Source organism: Lepisma saccharinum, chromosome 4 (genome assembly GCF_977018435.1).
Source record: "Lepisma saccharinum chromosome 4, izLepSacc3.1, whole genome shotgun sequence".
Classification (NCBI taxonomy): Eukaryota; Metazoa; Arthropoda; class Insecta; order Zygentoma; family Lepismatidae; genus Lepisma; species Lepisma saccharinum.
Window position 1 is genome coordinate 75,817,407 of NC_139232.1, and position 26,075 is coordinate 75,843,481.

At 35.2% G+C, this 26,075-nt stretch overlaps 1 protein-coding gene across 1 annotated transcript in view; it reads right to left on the reverse strand.

Moving 5' to 3' along the window:
* Window positions 1-2,358: 2,358 nt before the first annotated feature.
* Myo31DF (Unconventional myosin ID) overlaps window positions 2,359-26,075 on the reverse strand; it is a 57,875-nt gene continuing 34,158 nt past the window's right edge. Inside the window, exons 8-18 of the mRNA XM_083120783.1 lie at window positions 23,174-23,343; window positions 22,423-22,532; window positions 19,964-20,114; window positions 18,413-18,657; window positions 15,894-16,056; window positions 14,266-14,432; window positions 13,402-13,567; window positions 12,687-12,842; window positions 9,773-9,913; window positions 7,660-7,808; window positions 2,359-6,519 (exon numbers count right to left, since the gene is read on the reverse strand). Coding sequence (XP_082976909.1) covers window positions 6,309-6,519; window positions 7,660-7,808; window positions 9,773-9,913; window positions 12,687-12,842; window positions 13,402-13,567; window positions 14,266-14,432; window positions 15,894-16,056; window positions 18,413-18,657; window positions 19,964-20,114; window positions 22,423-22,532; window positions 23,174-23,343 — 1,829 coding nt within the window. The 3' untranslated portion in view covers window positions 2,359-6,308. The remainder of the gene's footprint in view (window positions 6,520-7,659; window positions 7,809-9,772; window positions 9,914-12,686; window positions 12,843-13,401; window positions 13,568-14,265; window positions 14,433-15,893; window positions 16,057-18,412; window positions 18,658-19,963; window positions 20,115-22,422; window positions 22,533-23,173; window positions 23,344-26,075) is intronic.

The following is a 26,075-nucleotide window of genomic DNA, read 5'->3' on the forward strand; positions in this document are numbered from 1 at the left end:
ATGACTGATATGATTAAATTGATGAAGGGACAAACATCGTTGGGTGTTTGTGTCAGTTTCCATCATTGATCCTGTCAATGAGTTCTGAATTCGAACTTTACAAGTTAGATGGGTAGGTCGTGTACCATGTAGATCATTCCATGTCAAATCAACAAGATCCTCAACCTCACATTTTTCGGATTCATTTGAAATTTGACACTGAAAGGGCCACCTGAGGTAGGAACCTATGCAAAGTTGCAGATCCACAAATTTTACATTTCTGAAATTACAGGTTAGAATTGTATTGGATCAAAAACTCAATATGCTGACCAAGGCAGAATTTATTTTATTATAAAACATGAAACTAAACTAATTTCATTTTTTCATTTGTATTTGGTACATAGTCTGAAGACCTTGCTAGAAGGTTGAAACTTAACGTTTAGTTTTATGATTTATAATAAAATAAAATTCTGCCTTGGTCAGCATACTGAGTTTTTCATTATCATGGAAACAAGGCTTAATGGTGTTATAATTGTATTGGACGTTCAGTAACTGGCAGGAAAATTGACGGAATAAAATACCAGGTTATACAAAGGACACAGCATATCAGAAGAAATTTGCAGGGAATTCAACATCTTTAGTTGATAGCGCAAGAACAACATCCACATCATGATTACTGCAAGGAATTAGTACTGGTCATATTTTAATTTTGGCAATATCTAGTTTTTTAGAAATACTTTTAAATTTATTTTGTATTCCGTGCAGGAATTATAGGTGTATGATATGTATCAGATGAATACTACATGCATCACATAGCGATCATGATATCATTATATCATTTCTATAAATGAATTATCATACAGATATGTATAAAAATAATAGCAGTTAATAAAAACCCTTTCTAAAAATCAAGAAATATTGCACTGTTACCTACATGTTACACACACCAATTGACAAACAAAAACACAATATGTTCAATCATTTTATTGCTATTATATATATTATTCATTCATATTAAATGTCAACATAATTAGCAAAATTGTTGCAGCAAACATCATTTATCAGAATGAGAAGTTTGTATAAGTACAGAAAGCATTATTGGCCAGAAGGCACTGTACATTTGATACAAAGCAAACAGTTAATTGTGGATTAATTCACATAATTATAATCATGTACAAATACTACTACTTATCTTATTTTGTAATATCACAGACAAATTATTTCTATGCCTATTCATTTAATACCCATACCCTAAATATAAGTACCTAAATTAAAAATAAATAAAAAAAGAAAGTGGCACATCACATAACAATCACATGAGCGACAGCACCCTGGTCAGTAAAAATCAAGCTATGATTAACAGCTCATATGTTAGTACAATATACACCATTCTACATATTTACATTATTACATAGTAAAATAACCATGTTCATCAAAATCAGAAATATGTTAAATTCTTACCAATTTCCTGGCCAATTCTGAGATACTAAGATGTTAGTGAACTGCATACTACAAATTAAAATCTGATTGAGCATCATCAAATCATGGAAAGAAGTTACTTTAGATTAATTTGAACATGCTCTTGCATTTCTTTTATTTCAATTCCATTTAAAATCTGTAATATGGATGTAACATCAAAAATCATAGAAAAAAATTAGTAATGGTATACTTGAAATGAAGTACATACAATTAAATATAAAACCAGAAGCAAACTAGAGAAAATGAAAAACCAATTGATGCTGAAGAAAGAAAGATGTCCAAACTCCTCTTTCCGCAACTAATGGCATGAAAAGACCACACAACTCGGTAACAAAAGAAATCTGTACAAGAAATGAATGTTCCTAATCAAAGCTCAAAAACCTAAAAACTATCCCAAAAAATGTAGGAATAAAAATTACTTTATATTAGGGATGGCAATACTGCGATAAAGTACCCACACACAATTGTAAAAAGTTTCTTGAACATGAATAGTTTGTTACTCTCCATAATTAATGTATGTAACCAGATCACTGGGATGGGTTTGGCTTTGAAAAAGAATTACGGGGTATGAATTACATGTTTATAAACACAGAAGTAATAATAAAATGGCAGAATTTTGTACTGAATTACAAGCAATTAGATACATAGGTTCAGTATAATTATTGGTAACTTTAGGTATTTAAATGTATGCCTGACTTTATAGGACTAAAGGCACAAAATGACCACAGCAGAGCAAAAATTCAGTTAAATACCTTGAAAATGATAATAAAAATGCAATATACCCATAATACTGTAAAAATAAGACAAAAATGCAAATTAAAAGGTATTTTGGTTCTAATTGAAGGAAAACCGACTATGTTCAGCACAATTTCCAACCACCAGCCATCCTCCCCCCCCCCCCCCCCCAACAAAAAAATACTGACTTCATATTTTGTATTTTTATACCACATTTCTGCCACTTTCGGCTAATTGCGACAATGAGGAGGAGTGATGATTAGTTGAAATTGATGAAGGTACACTCACAAAGAACACCGACACCCAAGCTGGAATTTGAACCCAGGAACGTGGATGGCATAATCAAAAGTCAACCACTTACCACATTCAGTTAACAAAAATTTTTCATCAACTTACAAGCCCTGGTCATAGTTATGTCTGATAATGCTATGAACTTTGGTAGTATACTTTACTCTGCCTCATGTCATGGATAAACTGTCTTTCATGTCGCTTACAACTACAAGGTTAATATATTATTTTTTTGCTTATCAATTGGAATTTTAAGATGCAAGTTTTGATAATAATTAAGACCTTTCTAATGTGAATGCTTATCTAGCATGACAAGCTGAGGGGATACAAAATACAAAAATATGTATAATAATAACAACAGGTGTTAAACTGCTTGCAATTCCCATTTGATTATTTTCATTGGACCAATAGCATTTCCAATATTAAAAATCATTGCATAAATATATTTAAGAATATTCTACAGCAAAATTTTGCCACATTGGTACAGTAGAGTTGCAATGTAATATATTTCAAGATGCTGATTTGTCCAAAGATAGGGTCAACTCGACACTATTGCAGTTTCTTCAACTTTTCTTCATAAATTGCATTTGTTTGTACTAACACACCTACCTTTGAGGTACAGCATATTAATAAAGTAACAAAACAAAATCTTTTAAATCAATAATGCATTCACGTTTTCTAAAATTCACTGTTGAAACTAAATACATACTATTAGTGACTGCATTGTAAAACTGAATTACATGATTTGTGATACATTTTCTTCGGTACATTTAGATATACTTGTGATACATACACTTCTACCTTTTTCTTGCATGTACATGTTGTATCATCATGAAAGAGACTTTACTAATTACTTGAGGAAAAAAGGTTTTCCATAGGATATCTACTTGCAAAATGCTGTCACAGTGCACGGAATTAAATGTAACTGATGTGTAGAAGGCAATATTTCTGGTTACATCACAGGCAGGAAAATTGGGTCAAGTATTGAGCTGGAAAAATATAAAAAGTAGGTTTCAGCAATATTTCCAGATTCCAGCCCAACTTTTAATTTCAACTTTTCACTTCTAAATAAACAATTTTGACTTTTTAGACATGGAATTTGTTTCAATGGTTTTCTTCTTTCAATTTTTGTGCTTTGTGAATAGGCTAAAACCTTTTATAAATTCTCTCATAGTACTCCTAGACTGATTGATTGAGTTGGTGTTTTAAGTCCATCTTTATGCAAAGATAGGCTATCGGGACTGGACCTACAGTTTAAAGTGAGATCCGAACCACTATGTGCCTCCACCAGGTATCGAACCCAGGACCCTTTGATTACAAGGTGACAATGCTAGATAGTACTCCGATAATATCTGTGCTTTAAGAAAACTGATCCTTTGCTCTTTAGTAATTTTTTTTCTTGCACAAGTGGGTGTTCCCAAAAGAGTGCTTGTCATTTGTGGTAAGCTTATCATCATACAGTGGCATATCACGATCTCCCTATTCTTTGTAGTGTGTATCTTATGACTAGTTTCCAGAGTGAACACAAATTACAAAAATCAACGGTAACTTATCATGTACATCCACACTTCTAAGGCACTTGTACAAAATTCCTTACAAACTACGAATGTCTACAATACATCTCCCACTTCCAGACAATATTAGGGATTTAAATCATATTACATATAGTAGAAACAATTTCAATGCCATGTGGCATTTTAAGATTAAGTATATTCATTGTGGAATTTCATAATGAAATAATTCATCTTAAAGTGTTGCATGGTATTGAACCTCAAAGTATATCTACCAGGGTCTGCAGGAAAAAAATAACTTGTGGGAAATAAGTCAGGTAACAATTTTTGTTGCTTCACTGGGACCAATGGACAATATGGCATGTAAAATTTGGAATTCCACTTCATTTCCACAAATGTGCCAGAACATTCCTGACACAAACACCACATTGAATCTTAATGATTTGTTTTTCACTGGATAAGTTCCCACTTGCATCATCACAGCCAAGAACAAACATTTCTGTGCTGGTACAAACTTTAATACTCCCTCTGTCCCATAATTATTGTCCGGTACATCTTTGTTCGTTGTCTCATAATAATTGCCCGATATTCAAACTGTGACATTGGTGTATACAGAAGAACATGAAACAAGGGAATGAGTCATACAACTTTACTACTCAAGGATCAGTACAAATTGTGCTTTCCATCTGCCTCTTCGTCTGTCATTCCTGTACTACCATTTTGGCATACCGGACTATAATTATGGGACAGAGGGAGTACTAAGTTATTACACAATTAATTAATGAAATTAAGTTACTCTAAGAACTTTCACACATTCCTTCTTGTTCTTTAAGTCTTCTATCTTTGCTCATTTGCTTCATGTTAGGTGTCTAAAAATAGTGATTAACAGTCAAAACAGATACAAAAAAAATTCTTATTTACCAGAGTTTGCACAGGCAACACATTACAACTGTGTTCAGCAAATACGTGCGATTTGAACCAGCAAATGCACTTCATCATCAAATGTGTAGGCACTACACAAAGTTACACAGAAAAGAGACATAATATTGATATAGCATCACTATGCTTGCATTTTTTCCTTTGGGTCCTACATGTTCTATCAAGGTTTCGCAGTCTTTCTAAAATATGATGCACAGTATTTCATAAGTACATACTTCAGTAACAGATACATTGTTAAAAACATATAATACTGAACATCAATAGATTTTACAAAACAGTCAAACAAAATGCATCTGAACAATCCTTGTTCCATTTCATGTTCTGAAGTTATCAGATAAATCTGAACAAGTACAAGTGTTGGTTAATATATATAGCAAAAATATTAGTCAACAAATATGTACAATTCACAAGTAATGTTATTACTTAAGTATTAAATATTAATAGGCACATTGTATATGCACTTCTGGCAACTGAATAAAAGTACTTTATGCACAAAACTTATAAAAAACTATATTATTATTCAAGAAAAACATATCACAAATGTAAGGCATTACTGTTCAAATTCGAAAGTGACAATGCTTCAGGTGTCTGGTTTAGGACTTCTGAAAGAACTCTTCAATGTTTTGAGTATTGGTAGCCTCTCAATGTACAAAATATACATATATATATGTCAATACACAAAACATCATGACCTTCAAAAATTTAATATTATTTTACCCTACAGGACATTTTTCCCTGTGTCCCAGATGAATCACTTTTTAACTTCAAGAAATGCAATAAACTATCACAAATGTAATGCCCTTAATGATATGCTTAACAAATGCAATGTGTAAACTGTATGTGCTCTGTTATACAAGCTAACACAAATTAGATACTTGTTCACTTACTCAGGCCAAAATGGCTATGCAGCAATATAGGGACTAATGAATGAATTTGGTAGATTGTTGTATCAAATATTGACCAATTTCCTTTGAACCATTTTTCCTTCCATTTCCTTTTGGTATTCTAATCAAATCTGAAGCTCATGGTGTTGTTTCATAAATGCAATGAAAATACTGCATAGAAAAAAATATGTTTCTACACCTCACATCTCTATTAATGAAGGCAGTGGAGCTGCAAAATTAATCAAGTCACATGGACAAGAAATGCAATACAGAAACAGAACTTTTTCCACCCAACACTTTTTTTCCACTTCAACATAGTTTGAAGCTATGTGTAGTACGGTAAATGCATCAACAGTGAATCATGTGGAAACCAAAAGTAATTTTGTGTGCAACATGCAATTTCTTTGCTCAATCCACTTTGGCACTGAATGAAGTTAACAACCATCATACATCACATCACACGCATTTCTGCAATCACAATCATCAAATCTTATTAATAATTATTCTTAACTGCATTCTTCTGTAGGCCACCATCAGTGACAGCAAAGCTCGAAGGTAAGGCATAGATGATGGAATCTCCCTCCTTCCTAAAGACTGCCACGTGCACCTCCGGGGTCACCTCAACCTTCAATGTCCTATTCTTGTTACCCAGCATGCAGGAGAATTTGTTGTTCACGTTTACTGCCAACTCGCTGTTGAATATCCTGAACATAAGAAAGCATCAATTAACAATTTTAATGCAGGGTAACATTTTAAGATTGGGTGATCTCTATTTTCTGCAGACGAGTGGTTGTTGATTGACTAATTGATTGATTTGCTTCGTTTTACTTCGCTTTTTGTGCCACTTTTGGCTAACTCACAAACTCCAGTCCGGGATTCGAATCAGTGGTTGTTAAGGAAAGCAGTGATTATATTAAATTTGGCTTTATCTGAAGATGTTTGAGAACCAAGTATACTTATATTTTAATCAGAGCCAAGCTGATATTGATGTACTCGTACAGATACTTTCCAGAGTCTGTGTATTTCACCAGGCAGAAAGCTTCGTGTTAACAGAGGTGGGGGAAGGGGGGGGGGGACACAGGCTGATCGAAATACCCCCCACCCCCCACACACACACAAATAAATACTGAAAAGAAAATGGGAAACACGATGGAAATTACATTTTTTCCGGCTATGGGCTGCATCTTCGGTTGTAGTGATAGATAGATGCTGAAAATGGGAAGTAGGTGTTGACTGGGATTTTGGTTGAAGAGATACTCAGTGGTCTTATTCAGACCACGGAGTGTGGTTGTACTCATGGTTGATATGCAAGCCGTCTCCCAGCATTTTCGTATTGAGGTGTTAGTTAAAATGGGGTGAAAGCTGGATGATCACTGCCCAGAAGCAGTCATTGAAGGGGTACTACGACTGTCAGTGTGAATGGCAACAGGGAAATCCAGTTTTTAGATGGAGCAGTGGTGGTTGTTAATCATTCATAAGATTGGCCTGTGGATGTTTGATACCCAAAATTGAAAGATTTGTGTTAGCCCTTCTGACCCCTCTCTCCTTTCATCCACTATATATAAATATATATAAATTATGCAAGAGGATTAACAGGTGGAAAGGGGTGATATCCCCCACAAAATTCCTAACAAATAATACATTGTATTAAAGGTGAAAAATCTTGGGTAAAAAATTACACATTGTCCTATTTCAAAATACAAGAGGAATGATTTCAAAAACAAAGTTATGCATTACTAATTTTCACAGTGTGTTTGTCATTTAATATCAGTGTGAATTAACATTTGACATTAGCCCTTTACTACAATAGATTAATAATTAAGAATTAAGCATTAGGGACTTACTGCCTGTATCTATTGCACAGAACACCAACCAGCTCTCCAACCCTGTCCTGATTCTCACTTGTTTCCAAGGACACAATTAGGTCATTTCCCTTCTTCGAGTGGACCACAATCAGTTGATCCTTCCCTGGGCTGCAGCTCAATCCTGAAACCTGTAATTTAGAAACCATATATGATACATATTTACCCATAGAACTGCATTAAAGGAATGTTTATACAGGGTAATTATAAATGATTCATTGGGTTTTTCCAAAACTATTAATATAATATGTGTGTGCTAATCATGAAATGAAAGAACACATCTGAAAGTTTAATTTCTCACATTTGTAACTTTGGTGCCTGCCGACAGACGGCAGCATAAACCTAGTTTCCAAAATGGTGTCTATGCAGCAGAAAGCATTGTTGTTTTGGAATATGAGAAGTGTTTTTCCGTTGTTACCGTACAGCTTGCATTCTGGAGACAGTTTGCAACTGCACCAAAGCATTCTGTGATGGCATCAACAGTTTAAGGAAACTTGTTGCCTATGTAAAGGTAAAAGCACAGGACGTCCAAGCGTTTCTGATGAAACAGAGGAGAGTTAGGGCGAGTTTTGTGCATAGCCCACAGAAGTCAACATTTCCTATGGGGGCATGTGAAAGAGACAGTGTATGTGCCACCACTACCAACAACTTTGGTTGAGCTGCAGGATCGCATTACAGCTACATTTACGACCATTAGTAGGGATATGCTAGAGCACATGTGAGGCAAACTAGACTATCGCATAGATGTGTGTCGTGTGACAAAGGAAGCCACATTGAACATTTATGAAAGTATGTCTGAAACTTGGACAGTTTCAGTTTATTTTCATGTATCATTCTTTATTGTATGTGCTATATATTTTTTACTGCAGCCCTTTCAAACCTGATGAATCATTTATAATTACCCTGCATTGTAGGTAATTTCCAGGCATTTGATTTGATCAAAATTAATTTGTGGCTTCATTTTTACTAGTTGCATGACAATGGTGAATATTGAAATATTATTTGAGTTTACCTAAAAAATTGTTAACTATTGAATTTGTGTGCAAAATGAGTAGAAATTGTCCATTGATGTGTTATAAAGAAAAGAGACCTTTTTACTGCTCCTTTTTCTTTCAAATCTTCTTTTAACATAAAAGCCTGGATATATTTGGGTTTATAATTTTAACAAAAAAAATAAAATCCCGAGTATACTAGTTTCTTGTGATTCTCACTAGATATTGCTATAATCACTTTAGTTTTTCAAGAGTTATGAAGATTTTGATAGTGCATTTAGCGAGTCTGAAAGTGCTGAAGACAGTGTTGAGGACAATTCAGAAGAAGAAAGTAACTCCTCAGATTCATCTACTGGTGATATTGCAAGTGCCAGACAGTGGGGTAAAATTGATACTTCTGGACAACTTCACGTGCAGCACCTCATTTTCCTTTCACAAATAATCCTGCAATTCATTTGAAGCAATGAACTGAGGATGCCATGTACTATGTAAGTCAGTATATTGATTATGATTTTGTTGAGATATAAGTTGCTCGAAGAATCAAGATATATATATATATATGTGTGTGAGGAGTGTGAAGTAGCTTTGTGCATTGATCCATGTTTCAAGGCCTATCACACTGCCACTAACATATAAACAGAAGTGTTCATGTACAGTATTTGTGCTACTGTGCCTTTAAGTTAAATGTTGAATGATAATATGCCTTTCCTTTGTGAAATTGATACTTCTGGACAACTCCCACCTGTAGCTTCACATGCGAGATCAGAAAAAAAAAACTGTTTATTTTCGTCATCGAGATTTTAAAATCAGTACTTTTGTGAGGTCAGTATTTCATTGTTGAGTTCATAAAAAATTAAACTAATAGGTGCCATGATTATTGTACCTAAGTGCTTACTACATTTCAGCAATAAAAAAATTACATGAAAATTGAAACATATTTTTTGTAAAAATCTGTATGATAAGAGGTTACTAATAATAAATAAGGAACTAAAGCTTGTTCTTTAAATTCACTGTCATTACATCTTTACGTCTCCCTGCTTGAAAATATAAAATTATAATTTTAGTATGTTTTACACGCTACTCAACACATAGTGAAATCTCACCTCTGCGAAAGGAATGCCTTTCTTCATAGGCTTAAACTTCTTGTTATCCAGTTTGTAGACGTGGCTGTCTGTAACTAAGAGCACCCTGTCGGCATTCTTGTTGTATCTATTGGTCTTCCTGATGAAGGAAGAAAACAACACCTGAAAAAAATATATTCAGAAAATTACCTGCTTCTTATCTTTGAGCAAAGTACATTTCAAAATCAGTACACATCCTTATTATATTCATTGTCCCTTCTTCCCAAAAATGTTTCTTGTATGTATTGCTTGCCAGTCAGGAGGAGATCTGACCACCATGTGGGAGACACGAGTTTGCGATTCCCAGGGTGTGATCACAGATGGGAATTTTTCTGACAATGTCCCTGCACATATTTGAAATGAAATTTATTATGATGAAAGCCTTGATGCAGTATTGTTAATGCTTGCTGCGAGCGCACGTTTGTTGTGCTATTAGGAGCACATGAGTGGTGCAGGGCTCGTTTTGGGAGGCTAATTAAGAAATATCTATTTGTGCCAGAATTCAGCCTGGAAAAATAATTTTGTAGTATCTAATCTGTGCAGGATGCAACACTGTGCACTTTTGGCCATTGTTTGTTTGCTCTTCAAAACTATGCTTTTCTTGCTCTGTGCGTTACTAGTTTTAGCAATAAGTTTAAAGAAGAGGGGATTGACTCGTAATGGAATCAGCTTACTCTTCTGTGCATTGGTTGCTGAACCATGCTTGAGGTGAAAATAAAAAGGGGGAGAGAAAAACAAGTTCGGTGCATGGTTTCAAGAATTTAAAGCACCAAGATCCGCAAAATAGTTTTGCTGCTTGTTTCTTTCAAGCAAAATTGTTATATTCTACATACACACACACACATAATGCGTGAAACATTGAAAGTTTATGGCCGTTGTGTTGGATGTTTATAAAATTTTGTGAGTGATGCTTGTGATTGAGGTAGAGCGCATGAGGAGAAAAAAGGTTCCAGGAATGGAACGGGTTGGGATTGACATTTTTGAGTGGTCGAGAAGAAAGACAAATTTTGCAATTTGAAGGGACTGATGCATGTGTGTGGGTTCTTTACGACACATCGCAGATAGTTAGCAGACAATTTCCCGGTCATTTGATCCTAGATAGATGGGTGATGGTACGGATTCCCAAGAGGAAGGTACGTCATATAAAAGCTTTTGGGGATGGACTGCAGCTACGGTTCCGGAGGTAAGGAGTGTCGATCCATATTAATTGATCTGAATTCAAACTAAATAAGATAGTACCCAGTCTATCATCATGCTGAAATTATAGATGAGAACATTTGCTGAAGGCGGACAACATGTATTATTTACTTTTTCTACAATGCAAACCATTGAAATCAAGTGTATAACTGACCACTATGGTGATTTTCCTCCGCACGTAGCCATTAAGCATGATACGACATAATCATTGACTTGTATTGTTAAACAATACACCTATAGAATCTTATAGTTTGGTGTCTGCTAAAAATGGCAAATTATATTTCTTTAGATGGTCACGTCATGTCAGCATATTACGTGAAATTTGCACATAAACACCACATGCTGCATTTGTGTCACATTTATTTCTTCTAATGGTGTAAGAGGATATTTCTTCGTCAACACGTGAAGAAGTAGAGAATTTATTATTGAAATAAACTTATCTGAGCGTAAAATGCTTCATGATGGATGCGGTAAACGCAGTTTAAGAATCACTCACGTGAAATTTCGTATTTCCGCTGTACCATTAGTGAATGAAGACAGAGTGTCTTCGAAATTAATCAGAAATATCCATTAAAGTGTGCAATGCGGAAATACGAAATTTCACGTGAGTAAAATGCTTGTGAAATATAAGGTAGATGAAGAATATTGCATGTGAACATTGTTCGAATATTTTCTTTAAATTATACATTTGTTAAGCAGTAACAGACTGCTGAAGTTTAAGCCTTTTATGCTAATGAGTATATACACTGCACATGTGAGAATCTCTCTATGCCAATTTGTATCGTTAAATGACAACATTATGGTAAACTCATGTGCGCATAATAAGACCACTGGAGTTTGTCAGGTTGGCTTTCTTTAATTGTTTTACACTGGTGATATTATGAAATAAACCTTTCCTTTTACGACGTTGTTACCTTTCACAACATTTCACTCACAAATATATCAGTGTTGCATGAATTATCCCTTGCACTAATTATGCATTTCCCTTGCAGGTGGGAGGACTTTGCATGCAGGCTGGGTATTGGGGGTAAGGTTGTGAAAAGAATTAAGGGAGAATTTGTTCCTAGGAACCAAAAGTGGTACAACGTTGAAATGTTTCTAATTTGAGGTTCTTCATTAAGGAGTGTGTGGTACAGATCTCTTACCTTCCAGTATTGTATTTGAGGGTCATTTCAAAAATAAGAATCAATCGATCTTTCTGCTTGGACGCATTATTATATTTTGGTTATGGTACATCACTCTACAGAACTGACAAACTAGATGAAGGAACAACACACAAGGAAACAACTACATCTTACTCAGGTGGTGGAGACTCTTTGCACACGGTTTCGGGTCCTAATTAAAACTGTAGGTCCTGGTTAGCTTATCTGGGCATAAAGTGGACACAATAAAATTTTGGCCTTCTCAGCATTCAAAACCAAGTTCCTTGGCTTTGTAGCATACTATAAAAAAATGTTCCCATCAAGAGGACTGGTGAGAGAAAAAAATATCAAACCTTCAGGACAGTTTGAGTACGAGTGCATCTATATCATAGCACAAACAGAATATGAACTTTAAATTTCATATAAATGCAACGAGAAATGTTACATATTATATTTAAGTATAAGTGCTAAAATATTATATTTAAGTATAAGTGCAACTAGGATTGCATGAACATTCATTTCAAGTTGCAACATTAACAAAACAAGCATAATCTTACCTTTTGAAATTTGTCATTTTTCCTCAAGGAATTTACATTGTCTATGAACATTGAAGCCTGGCTATTTTCTTCATTCCTGGCCAAGTAGTTGCCTTCCCACTTTCTTGCTTGGCCCCAGTGTGGTCGCCTACCCTTCAACACGGCAGCTGCAGAGATCTAAAAAGTAGCAAAACCAACCATTAAATTTGCAAGTTTGGAAGAGCCAAGTGAAAATCTATACTTACAAAATAATTTACATGTGCACAACACTACATGTTTCAGAATCAGGGAACCTCTCTCTTCATATATACTCTATGTAAAGGGAAGGAAACAGTAAATACTTACCATACAAAATGGTACATTATATATTTTGCAGAATTTCCATTCTGTTTTAGAGGAACATCATCAACTGTCAATGATAAATCATGCTGTATGCAAAAATAACTATTGTCCTCCCTGCATTACATATGAAATTCACATGGAAGGTAGCAGATTGAAGCTGTTTATTAATGCAAGAGGGTGAAAAACAATAGGTAAAACTGGAATTTCAGTTTTTCTAAATTAATGAGCAATTTTACAGCAATGTCAAGTTAATCATGGGATTCGATGGACAAGATCTCTCTTCAATTAGCATAGATATGACTGGCTGCTAAAAGGGCAACTGGACAATTGTTTTGCACTAATGGTTGCTAGTTTGGTTTAAACAAAAATAAGCACAAGTGATTTGATTGTATACCTTTAGCCTGAGCTGCGGAAGTTCCTCCTTGGGAATTACCCTAAGTATCATCCACGCTCTCCATCGGTCATACATGTACTTCAATGCAGGCACATTTCTCTTCACTGTGTAAGGAGCGTCCGGCCACCGAAGGGACTTTCCATAATCTCTCAGAGAAGCTGCATTCCTGTAACAGAAAGAGCACAGGATATTTACCCTACACTGGAAAATTTCTGAAAAGAAAGAAAACACATCCTCAATGTCTACCTCATTAGAGGCAAATGTCACACAGGTATTGTAGAGGACTTGAATTTTGTCCCGTTTTTAACTGTTAAATACAATATTAGAAAGTATGAACAATGGCTATCCACTGTCTAAGGGGAATGGGGGGGGGGGGATGGATGAATTCTGCATGAACGTATGTTGAAAGCTTTTCCACAATGAAAAAAATGTGTTATACAGATGTATTACTGGTACAGGGTACCCCACTCATTTGGAAAAACAAATTCCCTGACTTTACAAGGTGAATGGCTTTCCAGACAACTCTAGAATGATTTAACAGTTTTATTGGACTGTACCAAGTAGGAAAAGGTTAAATATGCCTCCCCTCAATTAACTGAGCTTTCTTGATAATCTTATAGCACATAGATTTCCAATCAGTACTACTACTCCCTCAGCAGGGAGGCAAAGGACATATTCAATTACATTGTCCTCCATGCATGCTACTCCAAAGATCCAACCTTTTGTTAGCTTCCCAACCAATAGTCAATCACGTACTGAGATCTGCATAGAAATTTGCAAAGTATTTCCTAACTGCTACAAGAAGATGTGAATGACGTGTCAAACTTAATTGAAGTCACCCATTTGTAAAATTTATATAAGTACCTGAAGGTTGTCTGCAGTGTCTGGATGTACTTCCTGGTCTTGTACTTCCTGTAGTACTGCATTATGTGCAGAGCAGCTTTCATCTTCTTGTACCTCATTCTGCAAACAGTCCCTCGCCAAACTTTCTGCAGCAGTACTACTATTCCAGGTATTAATTCACTGCGGGCCTGAGAGAATAAAATTACATTAAAATCATTAGGAAATTATTCTGATAAAGCAAGAACAAAGTACATAATAGGATGTTTCCCAAATCCAAACTGCAGCAGTGGCCAAATGCACTCAACATCTATGTGATAGAACAATAGCATTTTGAACAAATGCTGATTTCAATGCAGATACTTGAAAATTGTACCAGCTCAAAGAAAGTTTACCATTGGAACCATCTATACCATATTAATCTAACAGTTTTTTCTTTAAAATATTTGTATTTTCATCTGAGATAGTCAGCGGTCAGCTGCTCCATTTATAAATGATTGATTTGGTTTATTTTACTTTGCTTTTCTGCTACTTTGGGCTAATCTTAGAGATGAGGATGAGTAAAAATACAATGAGACTGATGAAGGGAGACACACAAAGAATACCGATGCCCAGGCTGGGATTCAAACCTGGAACCCCTGGTGTTGTAGCATGCTGTGCTCTGCCATGGACTGCTGTATGTACCAGCACCATGTGACTGATTAGTAAATTTCACCAAAACACATACGAGATTCCAGTTCGGTCTTTTTCTTTATTCATATACAGTACATATGACAGTAAGCCATACTTGAATTACATAGCAATACGAGTATTGGATATTTGTCAAAAGCAACTTTTTATATTTAGCTGATATGAATTTTGAAGTGTGGACTTCTCAAGTGCAAGAACAATATTTCTAAAAAAATATAGACATGAAGTTAATTTAGGATGGAATGGCTAGAGCTTTCACAGTAAGAACTGTCGACACTAAGTATTTCACTGCAATTGTATACATCAATTTACCCAAGTTTTGCTTTAAAATGTTCAAAGAATTGGATCATAATATTAAAATTATTGTTTTTCATAATAATAATTCTGCAAAGTAAATGAATTTTTTGAATTTTTGCATAATTGCCAGGCTAATTAGTTTCTGCATAGCTGTGTGGTTAGCAGTCTCACCTTTGCTGCATGGCATTTTTTACATTCATCAATAAAAAACAAGCAGAAACCATTTGAAACTCAAGGAATTACCCAAACAGTGGATACCAAAGAATCCAAAACACTTTGTGGATAGTAATCAGCCATTATAGCCATTTTACATTTGTCAGCAAGTTTACTTTGTTAACATTGATGTTTGCAGTACCTGAAAGATAACTGGACTTTCTATATCTCATAATTTAGTGCAAAACTTTTGATATTTTTGAAAAACTCTTATGGATATAAACATATAACTTGCACACCTTAATTTCATTTAAAGTAAATGTCTAAATATGCACCTTCTTTCGGCACTGCAGTCCTCTTATAACTTACATTTATTAAGGAGGTCAATGAACCATCAGGTTCAAAGGCTAATTGGAAATTTATTGGTATTGGAAACGTTTCATATTGGTCTGTTTTTGAGAATAGAAGGGAATCAAAAGATAGAGACAGAGAGGCAGCGAGAGATACTTTACCTGTTCCAGAGCAAATATTGTCCTTGGTGAGCGAATGAAGATCTTTGTGTTCCCATACTTAACATCCTCTGAGAAGCCATGCTCTTCCAGCAATATGCGTGTCCCATCCTTGTCAGTTCCTCCATGAAAATTGGGCCACGTGTATTGTGAAATCATCTTATACCTGTTGGGTAATGTCAAATCTGAGAGAAAAATTTATTACTGGCACTGGGAGTGCTAGCTCCCTCAAAGAATGAATAAGAGCATTCCTTTCACTTGAAAACTGTTTTAGTAGTGGCACATTTGCTATTTCAACTACTATACAGGGTTATTCAAAAAGGGTGGTGCATAATGAATTGCCTTTAGTGAGATTGGTGAAAATAGTAACAGCCCATTCATTAAAGGCAATTAAGATATGCTTCAAGATCTTGTTTGTATATGTACAGTGGAACCTTGATTTCATGTTTCTCAGGGGACAAAGCTCAAAAAAACTTAAAATGCAGGAAAATGTAAAATCGAGGAAAATTTTGTTTTATTCTGTTGGGGGCATGAAGACTGAATGTATAATGCAGGACAATCTAAAACCAGGGAACATAAATTTGGGGTTCCACTGTATTAATAGGTAAGGCTAATTAAAACTATACTTTTTCTTTGTAGTGACTCATAAAAAGTTTAGTCACTACAATGAAAATGCAATTTAATTAGTAGGCTGCAGATTTTTGCCAATCTGCCTTTTTTATTCCTTTGTAGTAAAACATAGGCTTGAATGTTTAAAGTTGGTTTCATGGTGTTTGTAGTCCAAAACCTCATTTTTATAGTGCCTATTAATGTCTATTTTGAGGGTTAGTGCCTATTTTGCTTAATTGTGCCTATTCTGCAATTTTTGCTAACTTCGGCTTATTTTACAAGCCTTTGGCTTTCCCTACATTGAAGAAGGTAAACCTTTGTTTTCGTTGAACTGACTAAAATCTGGTATTCGTCAGATCTGAGGGTCTCTAGGGATGTCAGATCTTTGGAAATATCTAATGTTGCTTAACCAGGGCAAGCAAACTGGATGGCCTGTTTGTGACTCATACTTGGACAAAACGCAGCCAACCCACACTCTTCTTATTTCCACCTGAGAGTCAATCAGTACTCATTTGTTTTGTTGTGTGTGTGAAAGAAAGTAGGTAGTTATCTGTGAGATAACCATGTTCATGTGTTTAAAAATGCCAAAGCACAAGGCGGCCAGAAGTGTATCAATTAAAAAATGGATTGCTGCAGAAGCTTGTTTTAAGAGACGGAAAATTTGACTTTTGTTATTTAGCTTCGCTTTTCTCCACGTTTGGCTACGATGAGGATGAGTGATGATATGATGCAATTGATGAAGGGACACTCACAAAGAACATCCATGCCCAGGTCGGGATTCGAACCCGGAACCCCTGGCATCATAGCGCAATGTGCTAACCAGTCCACCACGTGGGCTGACCCCACACTTTCTTGATTACGGCCAAAGATGGGGGTGATGTGATCAGCACCACACCCCTGGCTGCCTTTACCACCCAGTTTCCTCCAGGTACCCACTTTATACGATGCTAGGTGGGCACCAGAGCTGCTTGAACAAGTGGAAAAAAAAATCCCAGTTCTCCCCTGCCAGGGATTGAACTCTGGTCTCTCGCATGGTAGTCAGAAATGCAATTATCATCATTTGTGTAATAAGAGAAGTAACTGAGTCACTTTCTGGGCATGTAACTTCCTAAATACTGAATCCAACACATGAGGAGTAAACATTAAAATTCAAAATTAGGCTCTGTATCAGAAAATGAACTACTGGACACATTTGAGGAAATTATGGAATACAGCCTATAATGGCCACATTAATCTGTGCCTGAGACCTGAGACTCATGTAATTTGCTTAACTGCATAATCCATTATTCATATTATACTTTGATAAATAAATAAATAAATAAAAAGTGTAAGGCTATGAAAAATAACAATAATAATAATAAACAGGAGTGTGCTTTAGTGGCTGAAGATTAATTTTCTCTACACTTCAAGACACACACATTTCAAGATAAAAATATGAAATGAAATCTGGCTGGTTCTGTGGATAACCTGATATGCTTATCCTACAAAGAGCCAATACTGTGTATTAGGGATGGGACGATATGAAATTTTGGCCGATACCGATAAAGTACCGATATAAAATTTACCGATACCGATAACCGATATTCTACCGATCCGATATAAAATTAGAAATGGTCCTGGAAGAACCTGAAAGGTTCATTGACCTCCTTAAAAATGTGTGTTTCAAAGTGACTGCAGTGCAAGAGAAATTGCATATTTAGACATTTACTTTTTAGAAAATTAGGGCATGGAGAATATCCATAAAAATTACAACAAAAATTGCAGAATTTTGCACAACTATCAGATATTTATCGATATATCGGATCGGTAAAATAATCGGTAATTTTACCGATAAACCGATATGCCTATATTGGCCGATACCGATAGAGTACCGATTAATCGGTCCCATCCCTACTGTGTATTAATATATTTACCTCTTCAGGAACCTGTCATATCTTTGTCTGTACACAAATCCAGCTCTCCTCACTCTCACATTTTCTATCAAACCCAGGTAATTCACTTGATGCCTTATCCTCTCCTCATCAAACGCTGCAGGGGACTTGTGGTCATTCGGTTTGATGCATCGCACGTAATATGGCTCCTTAGAAGTCAGGTTCTTCACCAAAGCTATCATGGAATTTTTGAACAAGGTGCCTGCAGTCAATGGCCTCTTTGTTGTCTGAGGAACAAAAGTAAATCACAGTGAACAAAAAAAGACAAGACAAATAGTGACTAATCAGGGTACAAGGCACTTCCAATTTCCTAAAAAGAATGTTTTTATTCTTGAACATTATTGAAATCAAGTTGGTTCATTGTGAAATTGAATTAACTATAAGAAATTGACCTCTTAGCACAATAATGATACACTGCAAATTAGACAAATATGAAAATGCTTTTAAGAGATATTATGGTAAAACAAAGATGACATTGGAGTGGTCTATAATAATATCAATGACAATGAAGAATAGATGCATTGGTCATACACAGTTATGGTAAAAATAAAAACAGAGGAAAGAAATGAAGTGGTCAAATTTGGAAACATGAATAATTATACATAAATATAATTTTGATTGCAAAATAAAGCAGTGTTTGGGAAGGAAGAATTTCAGGTTCCAACTCATTTTGCAAAACTGAATTCCCGACATTTCCAAGCCATTTTAAATAACTTTCCAAACCATTAGATAAAGATTTAACACACAAAGAAATAAGATTTGTGTCCAGAACTTCACAAGTCAACGCAAATGAATCAATTCATCATTTGACACTTAAGTATTGTGTGGTAGAGTTTAGTATTTCCATGTTGCAATGAATAAAAACAGCTCAATATAGAATTACATAACATTGCCACACAAACACTTGAAGTTAATTCAAAAGTGTTGAAAAAACTTGAAAAATGAAAATATTTTTAGATGAAATATCCCCAGGTCAAAAAAAAAAAAACTAGTTGGGAGAAATAAGTAAAACGTGTATTCAGTTTCTTCCTGGAAGGCAGAAGAAGAAAAAACATTTAATTTCCTGGACTTTTCCTGAATTTCCAGGCGAGTGAAATCCCTGAATTTGAAAGCTGCTTCATAACGAACACATTAGTGTGGAAAGTTCTACCAAAATGAAAGGAAAGATGGGAGTCTCATCCAATGTAGTCAGTGCAGCTGTGCCTTCACTTCAATATACCATATGACAAAAAGGATGGCACGAACCATGCAACAATGTGAAGTAAACCCTGTAGTATTAAGTTTCAGTGTGTTGTGGATGTTCAGTGAGATTTGTCATGCTTAAAGGTGTCAAGATTATGTACAGGGTGGTACAGCATACAGGGAACAAATAGTTATGCAGGTGTATATATGTGTGTAAAATGATTTATGTAGAGTATAGCTTACAAGGTACCACATTGCAATTGATGTTAACAATATTAATGGAGCAAAACTAAGACAAAACTAAAATGTATGACTCAGACCACAAGTTTTAACATAGAAGTGTTAACCTACCTTTGTTACATCCATTGCACCATCTGGCCACATGGTCTTTATAGTATCATTCTTGGAGTTATACAAAAGACGCTTGAAATCCTGAAACAATGTGTCCTTATTTTTGTCCAGAAATCCTACTACGTTGTACACTACATCACCTGCATAATGCCTAGAAAAAGACACACATACTTAGACTGTCGTTGCATGCAAATCTTGAAACAAATCTTCTACAAGTGGGTGCACATTAGAGGAATGGAAAAACACCACATTACCCATTTGACAAATGATTATAGCATTTGTTGGATTTTAATGCAATGTTTCAATATCAAATTTATTTAACAGCTGATCAAAATTTGAGTAGTCTCCCCAGGTGCTGAAAATTTGTCTAACAAAACCTCTATTATTACACTACAACTATTATTTACTGCAGTGTATTTCAGATCTAATTTTTGCTGTTTTACAAGCAAGGTATTTCTCTTGCAGAATTAATGTTTTACTGCAAAGTAATCTAGAGCAGATGCCCACAGGCCCACATTAGTAAAATTTGCTTTGAGGCTCTGTTTTTAATAAGTTAATGTGATGTAGCGAGCTACCAAATGGCCAAGTAGTTATTGCCCAAAAAAAAAATTTAAAAAAATAGTAGTTTGGACGGACTCCCCATTGCAGAACAAAAATGGTTCATCACAGAAAAGAAAGAATCAATTTCCAGATAATCAGAACTGACACAAGTTGTCAACCAGATTTCATCTAAGTGCTCCATCTTATCAGATTTTAAAATTACCATTATGTTGATTTATCTGCATTGAAATATATATTGACGATACTGTGGGAAATATAAATACAACTGAATGACACGGAGTTCATATTGTCAGATATTCAGCTACACGGTTGCTACGATTTTTTGATTATGAAATTCCCTGATATTTCCAGGTTTTCCAGTCCAAAAATGAAATTTTGCCAGACGTGTTTATCACCATGATTTTTGCTTTTGAACCATGTGTAACTAACTAACTAACTCTCTAGCCTTCTTAAACCCGAAGGTTCATGGCTGCAGCAACATAGGACTTCCATCTGTCCCTATCTTGAGCAAGATCTATATACTCTTTTCCATCCCTACAGATTTCCTTTAGGTCTATCTCAACATTGTCCCTCCATCTTCCTCTTGGCCTTCCTACAGGTCTCTTACCATCAGGTTTCCCAACAAGAATCCTGTAAACTCCTCTTTCCTCTCCCATTCATGCCACATGGCCTGCCCACCTAAGTCTTCTTGATTTAATCATTCTAATAATATCTTGACATGAATACAAATTATGTAGGTCTAAATTATGTAACCTTCTCCACTCACCTGTCTCCTCATCCCTTCTAGGTCCAAATATTTTCCTAAGGATCTTATTTTCAAGTACTCTCAATTTTGAACCATGTGTTGTTCCATTAAATATATGATGCGTTAATTATTATGAACATTCACTTTCAGAACATTTTTTTTAGCAAATTTCATTCTACACACACAAGAACAAATGAAAATGTGTAATTACGTAAATTTAAAATATAAAATTACAATTGGTATCAAATGTATTGGTTGATGTTACAATCATGTGCATCAAGCCTTCAGGCTTAGATAACAGAGGTACATTATTTCACCAAAACAGATCTTCACAATATAAAAACAAAAAAAAGTTCATAAACCATACACATTTTCTGGCAGATTTATAGTGTGGTAGAAAATGCTTACATTTACAAGTACACAGCATCTGGAGAAATTTTTGTTGCATGTAGGAACTCTATAGGAAATGTCAACAAGACTAAGATCTATAAAATGATAGACTATAACCTCACCTTTACCAACCTTTAAAATAATTATGAACATATTGTCAATGTACTTTAGTTATCAATCAGATATCTGGACTGCAACGTTTACTTTTGATATTCTTTCTAATATACAGTATTATAAAAGTGAAAATTTATTACGAAACTTTGAAGGAACCATAATTTTGCACACGACTCAATTATAAGAACAAAGGAAACAAGTCTCTAAACTGAATCTTTTGGGAGTAGAATCACAAGAACCGAATCCAGAAGTGGAAGTGAACCGCTTCTACATTTTGCAACTATTTCTCTTGCAGACTACAAAATGCACGTAAATTCCAGATGATCTGCAAATTCCCTGATTTTTCCCTGACAAGCCAAATTTCCTGACATTTCCCTGTTTTCCAGTCATGTAGCAACTCAGAGCTAAAAATGTTGAATTGGAAATTCACTATACCTAACAAGTTATCAAATATTCCACAAACTGAAAATATTCACTTTGAAAACATTTTAAGGGAATGCATATTTTCCATACTCTTTGACCCATTACTTCTCGCTACAGGGTTTAGCACAGGCAGAAACTAGTGCACCAAATGGTTTACAAGATTAACATTTAAACTTTAGGTACCATAACAGAAAATAAGACTGTTAGAATAAAATAAGTAACTTACCTGACTTTGAACTCAACTTTGTGCTTTAATTCTTTGTCAGTTGGGTTTATCTGTCTGCTTGTGAAGTGTTTATGTCCTGCTAACTTCTTGTCCATGGCTTCCAGTAGCAACTACATTCATCGCAAAGGAAGTAATATTAATAAAAAAACTACTACAGGCATATTCATTATTAAAACTACAAGAATAGTGATTGCCTAAGAACTACTTTATCTAAATTGTCAAATTGAATTACATTAACATGTTGGACTTAAAGTACAATAAAAGATAGGAAACAGTGATGCAGGATTCCCACTCATTTTGCAAAAACAAGTTCCAAACTTTTCTAGGTACTTTAAATTACTTTCCAGAATACTTTATAATGCTTTAACATAGTGTTATATCTTCAACTTTACATGTTAATCAAACAGATGAAATTGCTCACAACAAAAATGAAAGAGCACTTTTCACAAAACTTTGGAGGAAAAAAAAAACAGTTGGGTTATTCCACAGTTATGGACATAATATTTCCAAGTAGCTTCTGTATTCCTTAAATGAATCATATGAACCTTTGATTTTAGAGTTAGAACTGACATGTATTTTACATGGTTATATCTTTGAGACTTATGCTGTAATTATCATTTGATAATGAATTAGCCACTTTTTTCGCTGAGTGTAAAACTTCAAAACATGAGCGCCTCATAATGTAAGTGTTCATTAAATTTATATTTTATCAAACTCTTATGAGTTAATGATCCAAGTTGTGGATTCTTACCTCATCTGTGACCTTGCCTACATTCAGACAAGCTTCATCCATGATAGCCAAAATCCCCTTGTGTGATTCTTCCACCAAATCACAGATTATCTGATTGTTGAAGTAGTCAATATTCTGCCACTGTATACCTTCCCTCCTGTACTCTTCTTGCTCCTGCTTCAACACAAGCTCTATAAACAAAACAGAAATTCAGGCTTCTTGAAACATTTAACACAAAAATATAAGATTCCACTACACTGAGCACATATCGAGCAAAAATAACCAGTTTCCTCTGTCAAAAAGCACAAATGTTCATTATGCATTTTCATAAAATATCAAATATACATAAAAAATAATTAATCAGATAGCTACTCTAAGACCAAAATAAAATTCAATTATAATTCCAGGTTTTCATGGCACAATTGCCAAAAATTCAAGGTTGAAAATAATAACAATTCTCATAACAAAAGTTAATTTGAATTGGCATTTTACACTGATGGCTATTTGTATTTCATTACAAATTTTGCTCAAATTGAGTACTTTTAAACATTAAATATAATGTTAGAAATAGTTGAAGAAAAAATAGTATCATTGACAGTATATTTGATGTGTGTTAAAAGATGCAGCACTATTTTCCAATTTGTTTTGCTATATGTGGACGTTCACATAGCAAATTATTTCATACTATTAGATTCTATTTACCAAAAATATACAAAATAATTCCAGTTATGGGAATGTGTACATACACCAGGTGTCTCACATAAAACTACCCCTGTACGCATGATGTTGAACATGTTGCATCATGCAGACCTCGGTGTATCTTGCTTTCAGTCACTTTAAGGACTTACTGTAGACATGGACATGGCTAAAGCCCTGAAAATAATAACTCTAAGTAAAAGTAATTTGTTCCATGCCAATTTGGTATTTATTTACTGAATTTGTTGATATTCACTTGGGAATATTTTTATGTGAGGCACCCTGTACTATGTAGTTATATTTTATAAGCAGAGTTAGGATTTTTAGGGGAAAAATTCATTGGGAAAAAGGAAGGGAAAAGGTGCTAAAATAAGACCCAAAAAGGGGCAAAAAAAGGTGCTGATAATTATACTACTTATTAAAACTTTCCCTCCTATTTTATTAGTGTAAGCTATTCACTCGAAGCTGTGTACACATCACACACATAGGTTGTGTTACAGTTATTCACCAGAGTCTGGTATAAACACAAAGCTGTTGTACCTTACAACATTAAGCATTTCTAAATTTTTAAAAGTGAGTTTGTTTCTTCTCGGAGATAAAATATCTTTATATAAGCTGAAGCTTCTCTCTACATCCACAGAAACAAGTGGGGCAAACTTAGTATTCACTCGGAATGGCAACTCTGTGGAAGTGGCAAATTCCACAACATCTGGAGTCTTGTCAAGACTAGCCTCAAGTTTGTCTCTGGCAAAACAATCTAACTGCCCCCTCACAGTAGTAAAGATATTCCATTGTTTTTCCTTTTTGATGCCTTGTTCTTCTAAGCTTTTGATGGCTGTCGACAGGTACTTGTTGGAATGTACACAAAATAGTTCTTTTTGCAAATCATCTATCTTGTCTGGGAGGAGAAGTTGCTGTGCCTTGGAAATTGCACCTGCGTCGGTTGAAACCAGGGAAAGCACAAACTCCTTAATTTTTTCAAAATTTTCACACAGAAATGCAGCACACTCAATCCATGATCCCCAGCGAGTAATGATGGGAAAATGTGGCAAAGGCAGGCAGGTAGTTTCTCTGTAGGCAAGAATGCGACTCGGGGCCTTAAGGAGTATTTTCTTCAGATCAGATATGAACTCATATACAACGTTGTATTCGTTCCCAATAGATTCAGAAACCCTGTGAAGGGCATGAGCCAAACAGGTTACATGCTTTAACTTAGGGAACAACGGCTTCAATTGGTTAAATGCCGAAAGCATGTAGGGAGCCTGGTCGGTAAGTACAACAACAACTTTTTTCGAACTGAATTCCACCGGGCCACAGTTTTTGACAGAAATCCATAAATGACTGCATCACTGTACTGGCATTGGTTTTCTGCAACTCATACATGTTTAGTAACATGGGCTTAACTTCCTCACCTGTCAGAGGAAAAACCAAAATGTTCAAAACATATCATTGCATTGAGTCTGTCGTCTCATCCAGAATGACACCTATATTGCAATCTGACCTTTCACCTTTATTTTACGAACAGTTTCTTCATACACAGGTTCAATAAAGTTTTTCCTTAACGTACTCTCAGCGGGCACTGACAACCGTGTGTACTTTTCAAGGAACCCTTTCTAGGCCAGATGGTTCACCTTGTTGAGTGGAATCCCCGCCTGTGGAAAAGATGCACACAAGTCAACATTAAATTCCTTTAAATTTTGGTTCTTGGAAGAACACTGCTCAAATGCATTGCGTAAGAGAGGCTGCCGACATTTACTTCCTTGCAGATTCTTGTTCTTTTGATGCTTAGAGCTGGAAATATGTTGCTGGATGCGATCTCTCTGGTGTTTTTCATCTAATGTGATTCCCGTATCACAAACCGTGCATCGAATAACAGTTCCATCACTTTCTATGAACTCGTGCTTAAAGTCTTGAGCCAGACTGAGAAATCGGGATCTGGGCACTTTCGGCATGGTAAAGTACATGCACTAACAGGATCTAACAGAGTGAAAAAGCAGGTAAGGAACTTACATCCACAAACAATATTTGTCCACTGCGCACACATGAAACGTGAAACCCACCACTTCACAAACACATTGTTGCTTCACTGCTTCCAAGACCAAACTGCGTTTCCTTCTTCCTTCTATCTTAAAAAAAAGTAACGGCAATCTGGTGCATATCAGTAGCTGCCTTTCCATTGTTGATTTCAAATAGGCAACAATCAAGCACAGTTTAAATACATTCAATT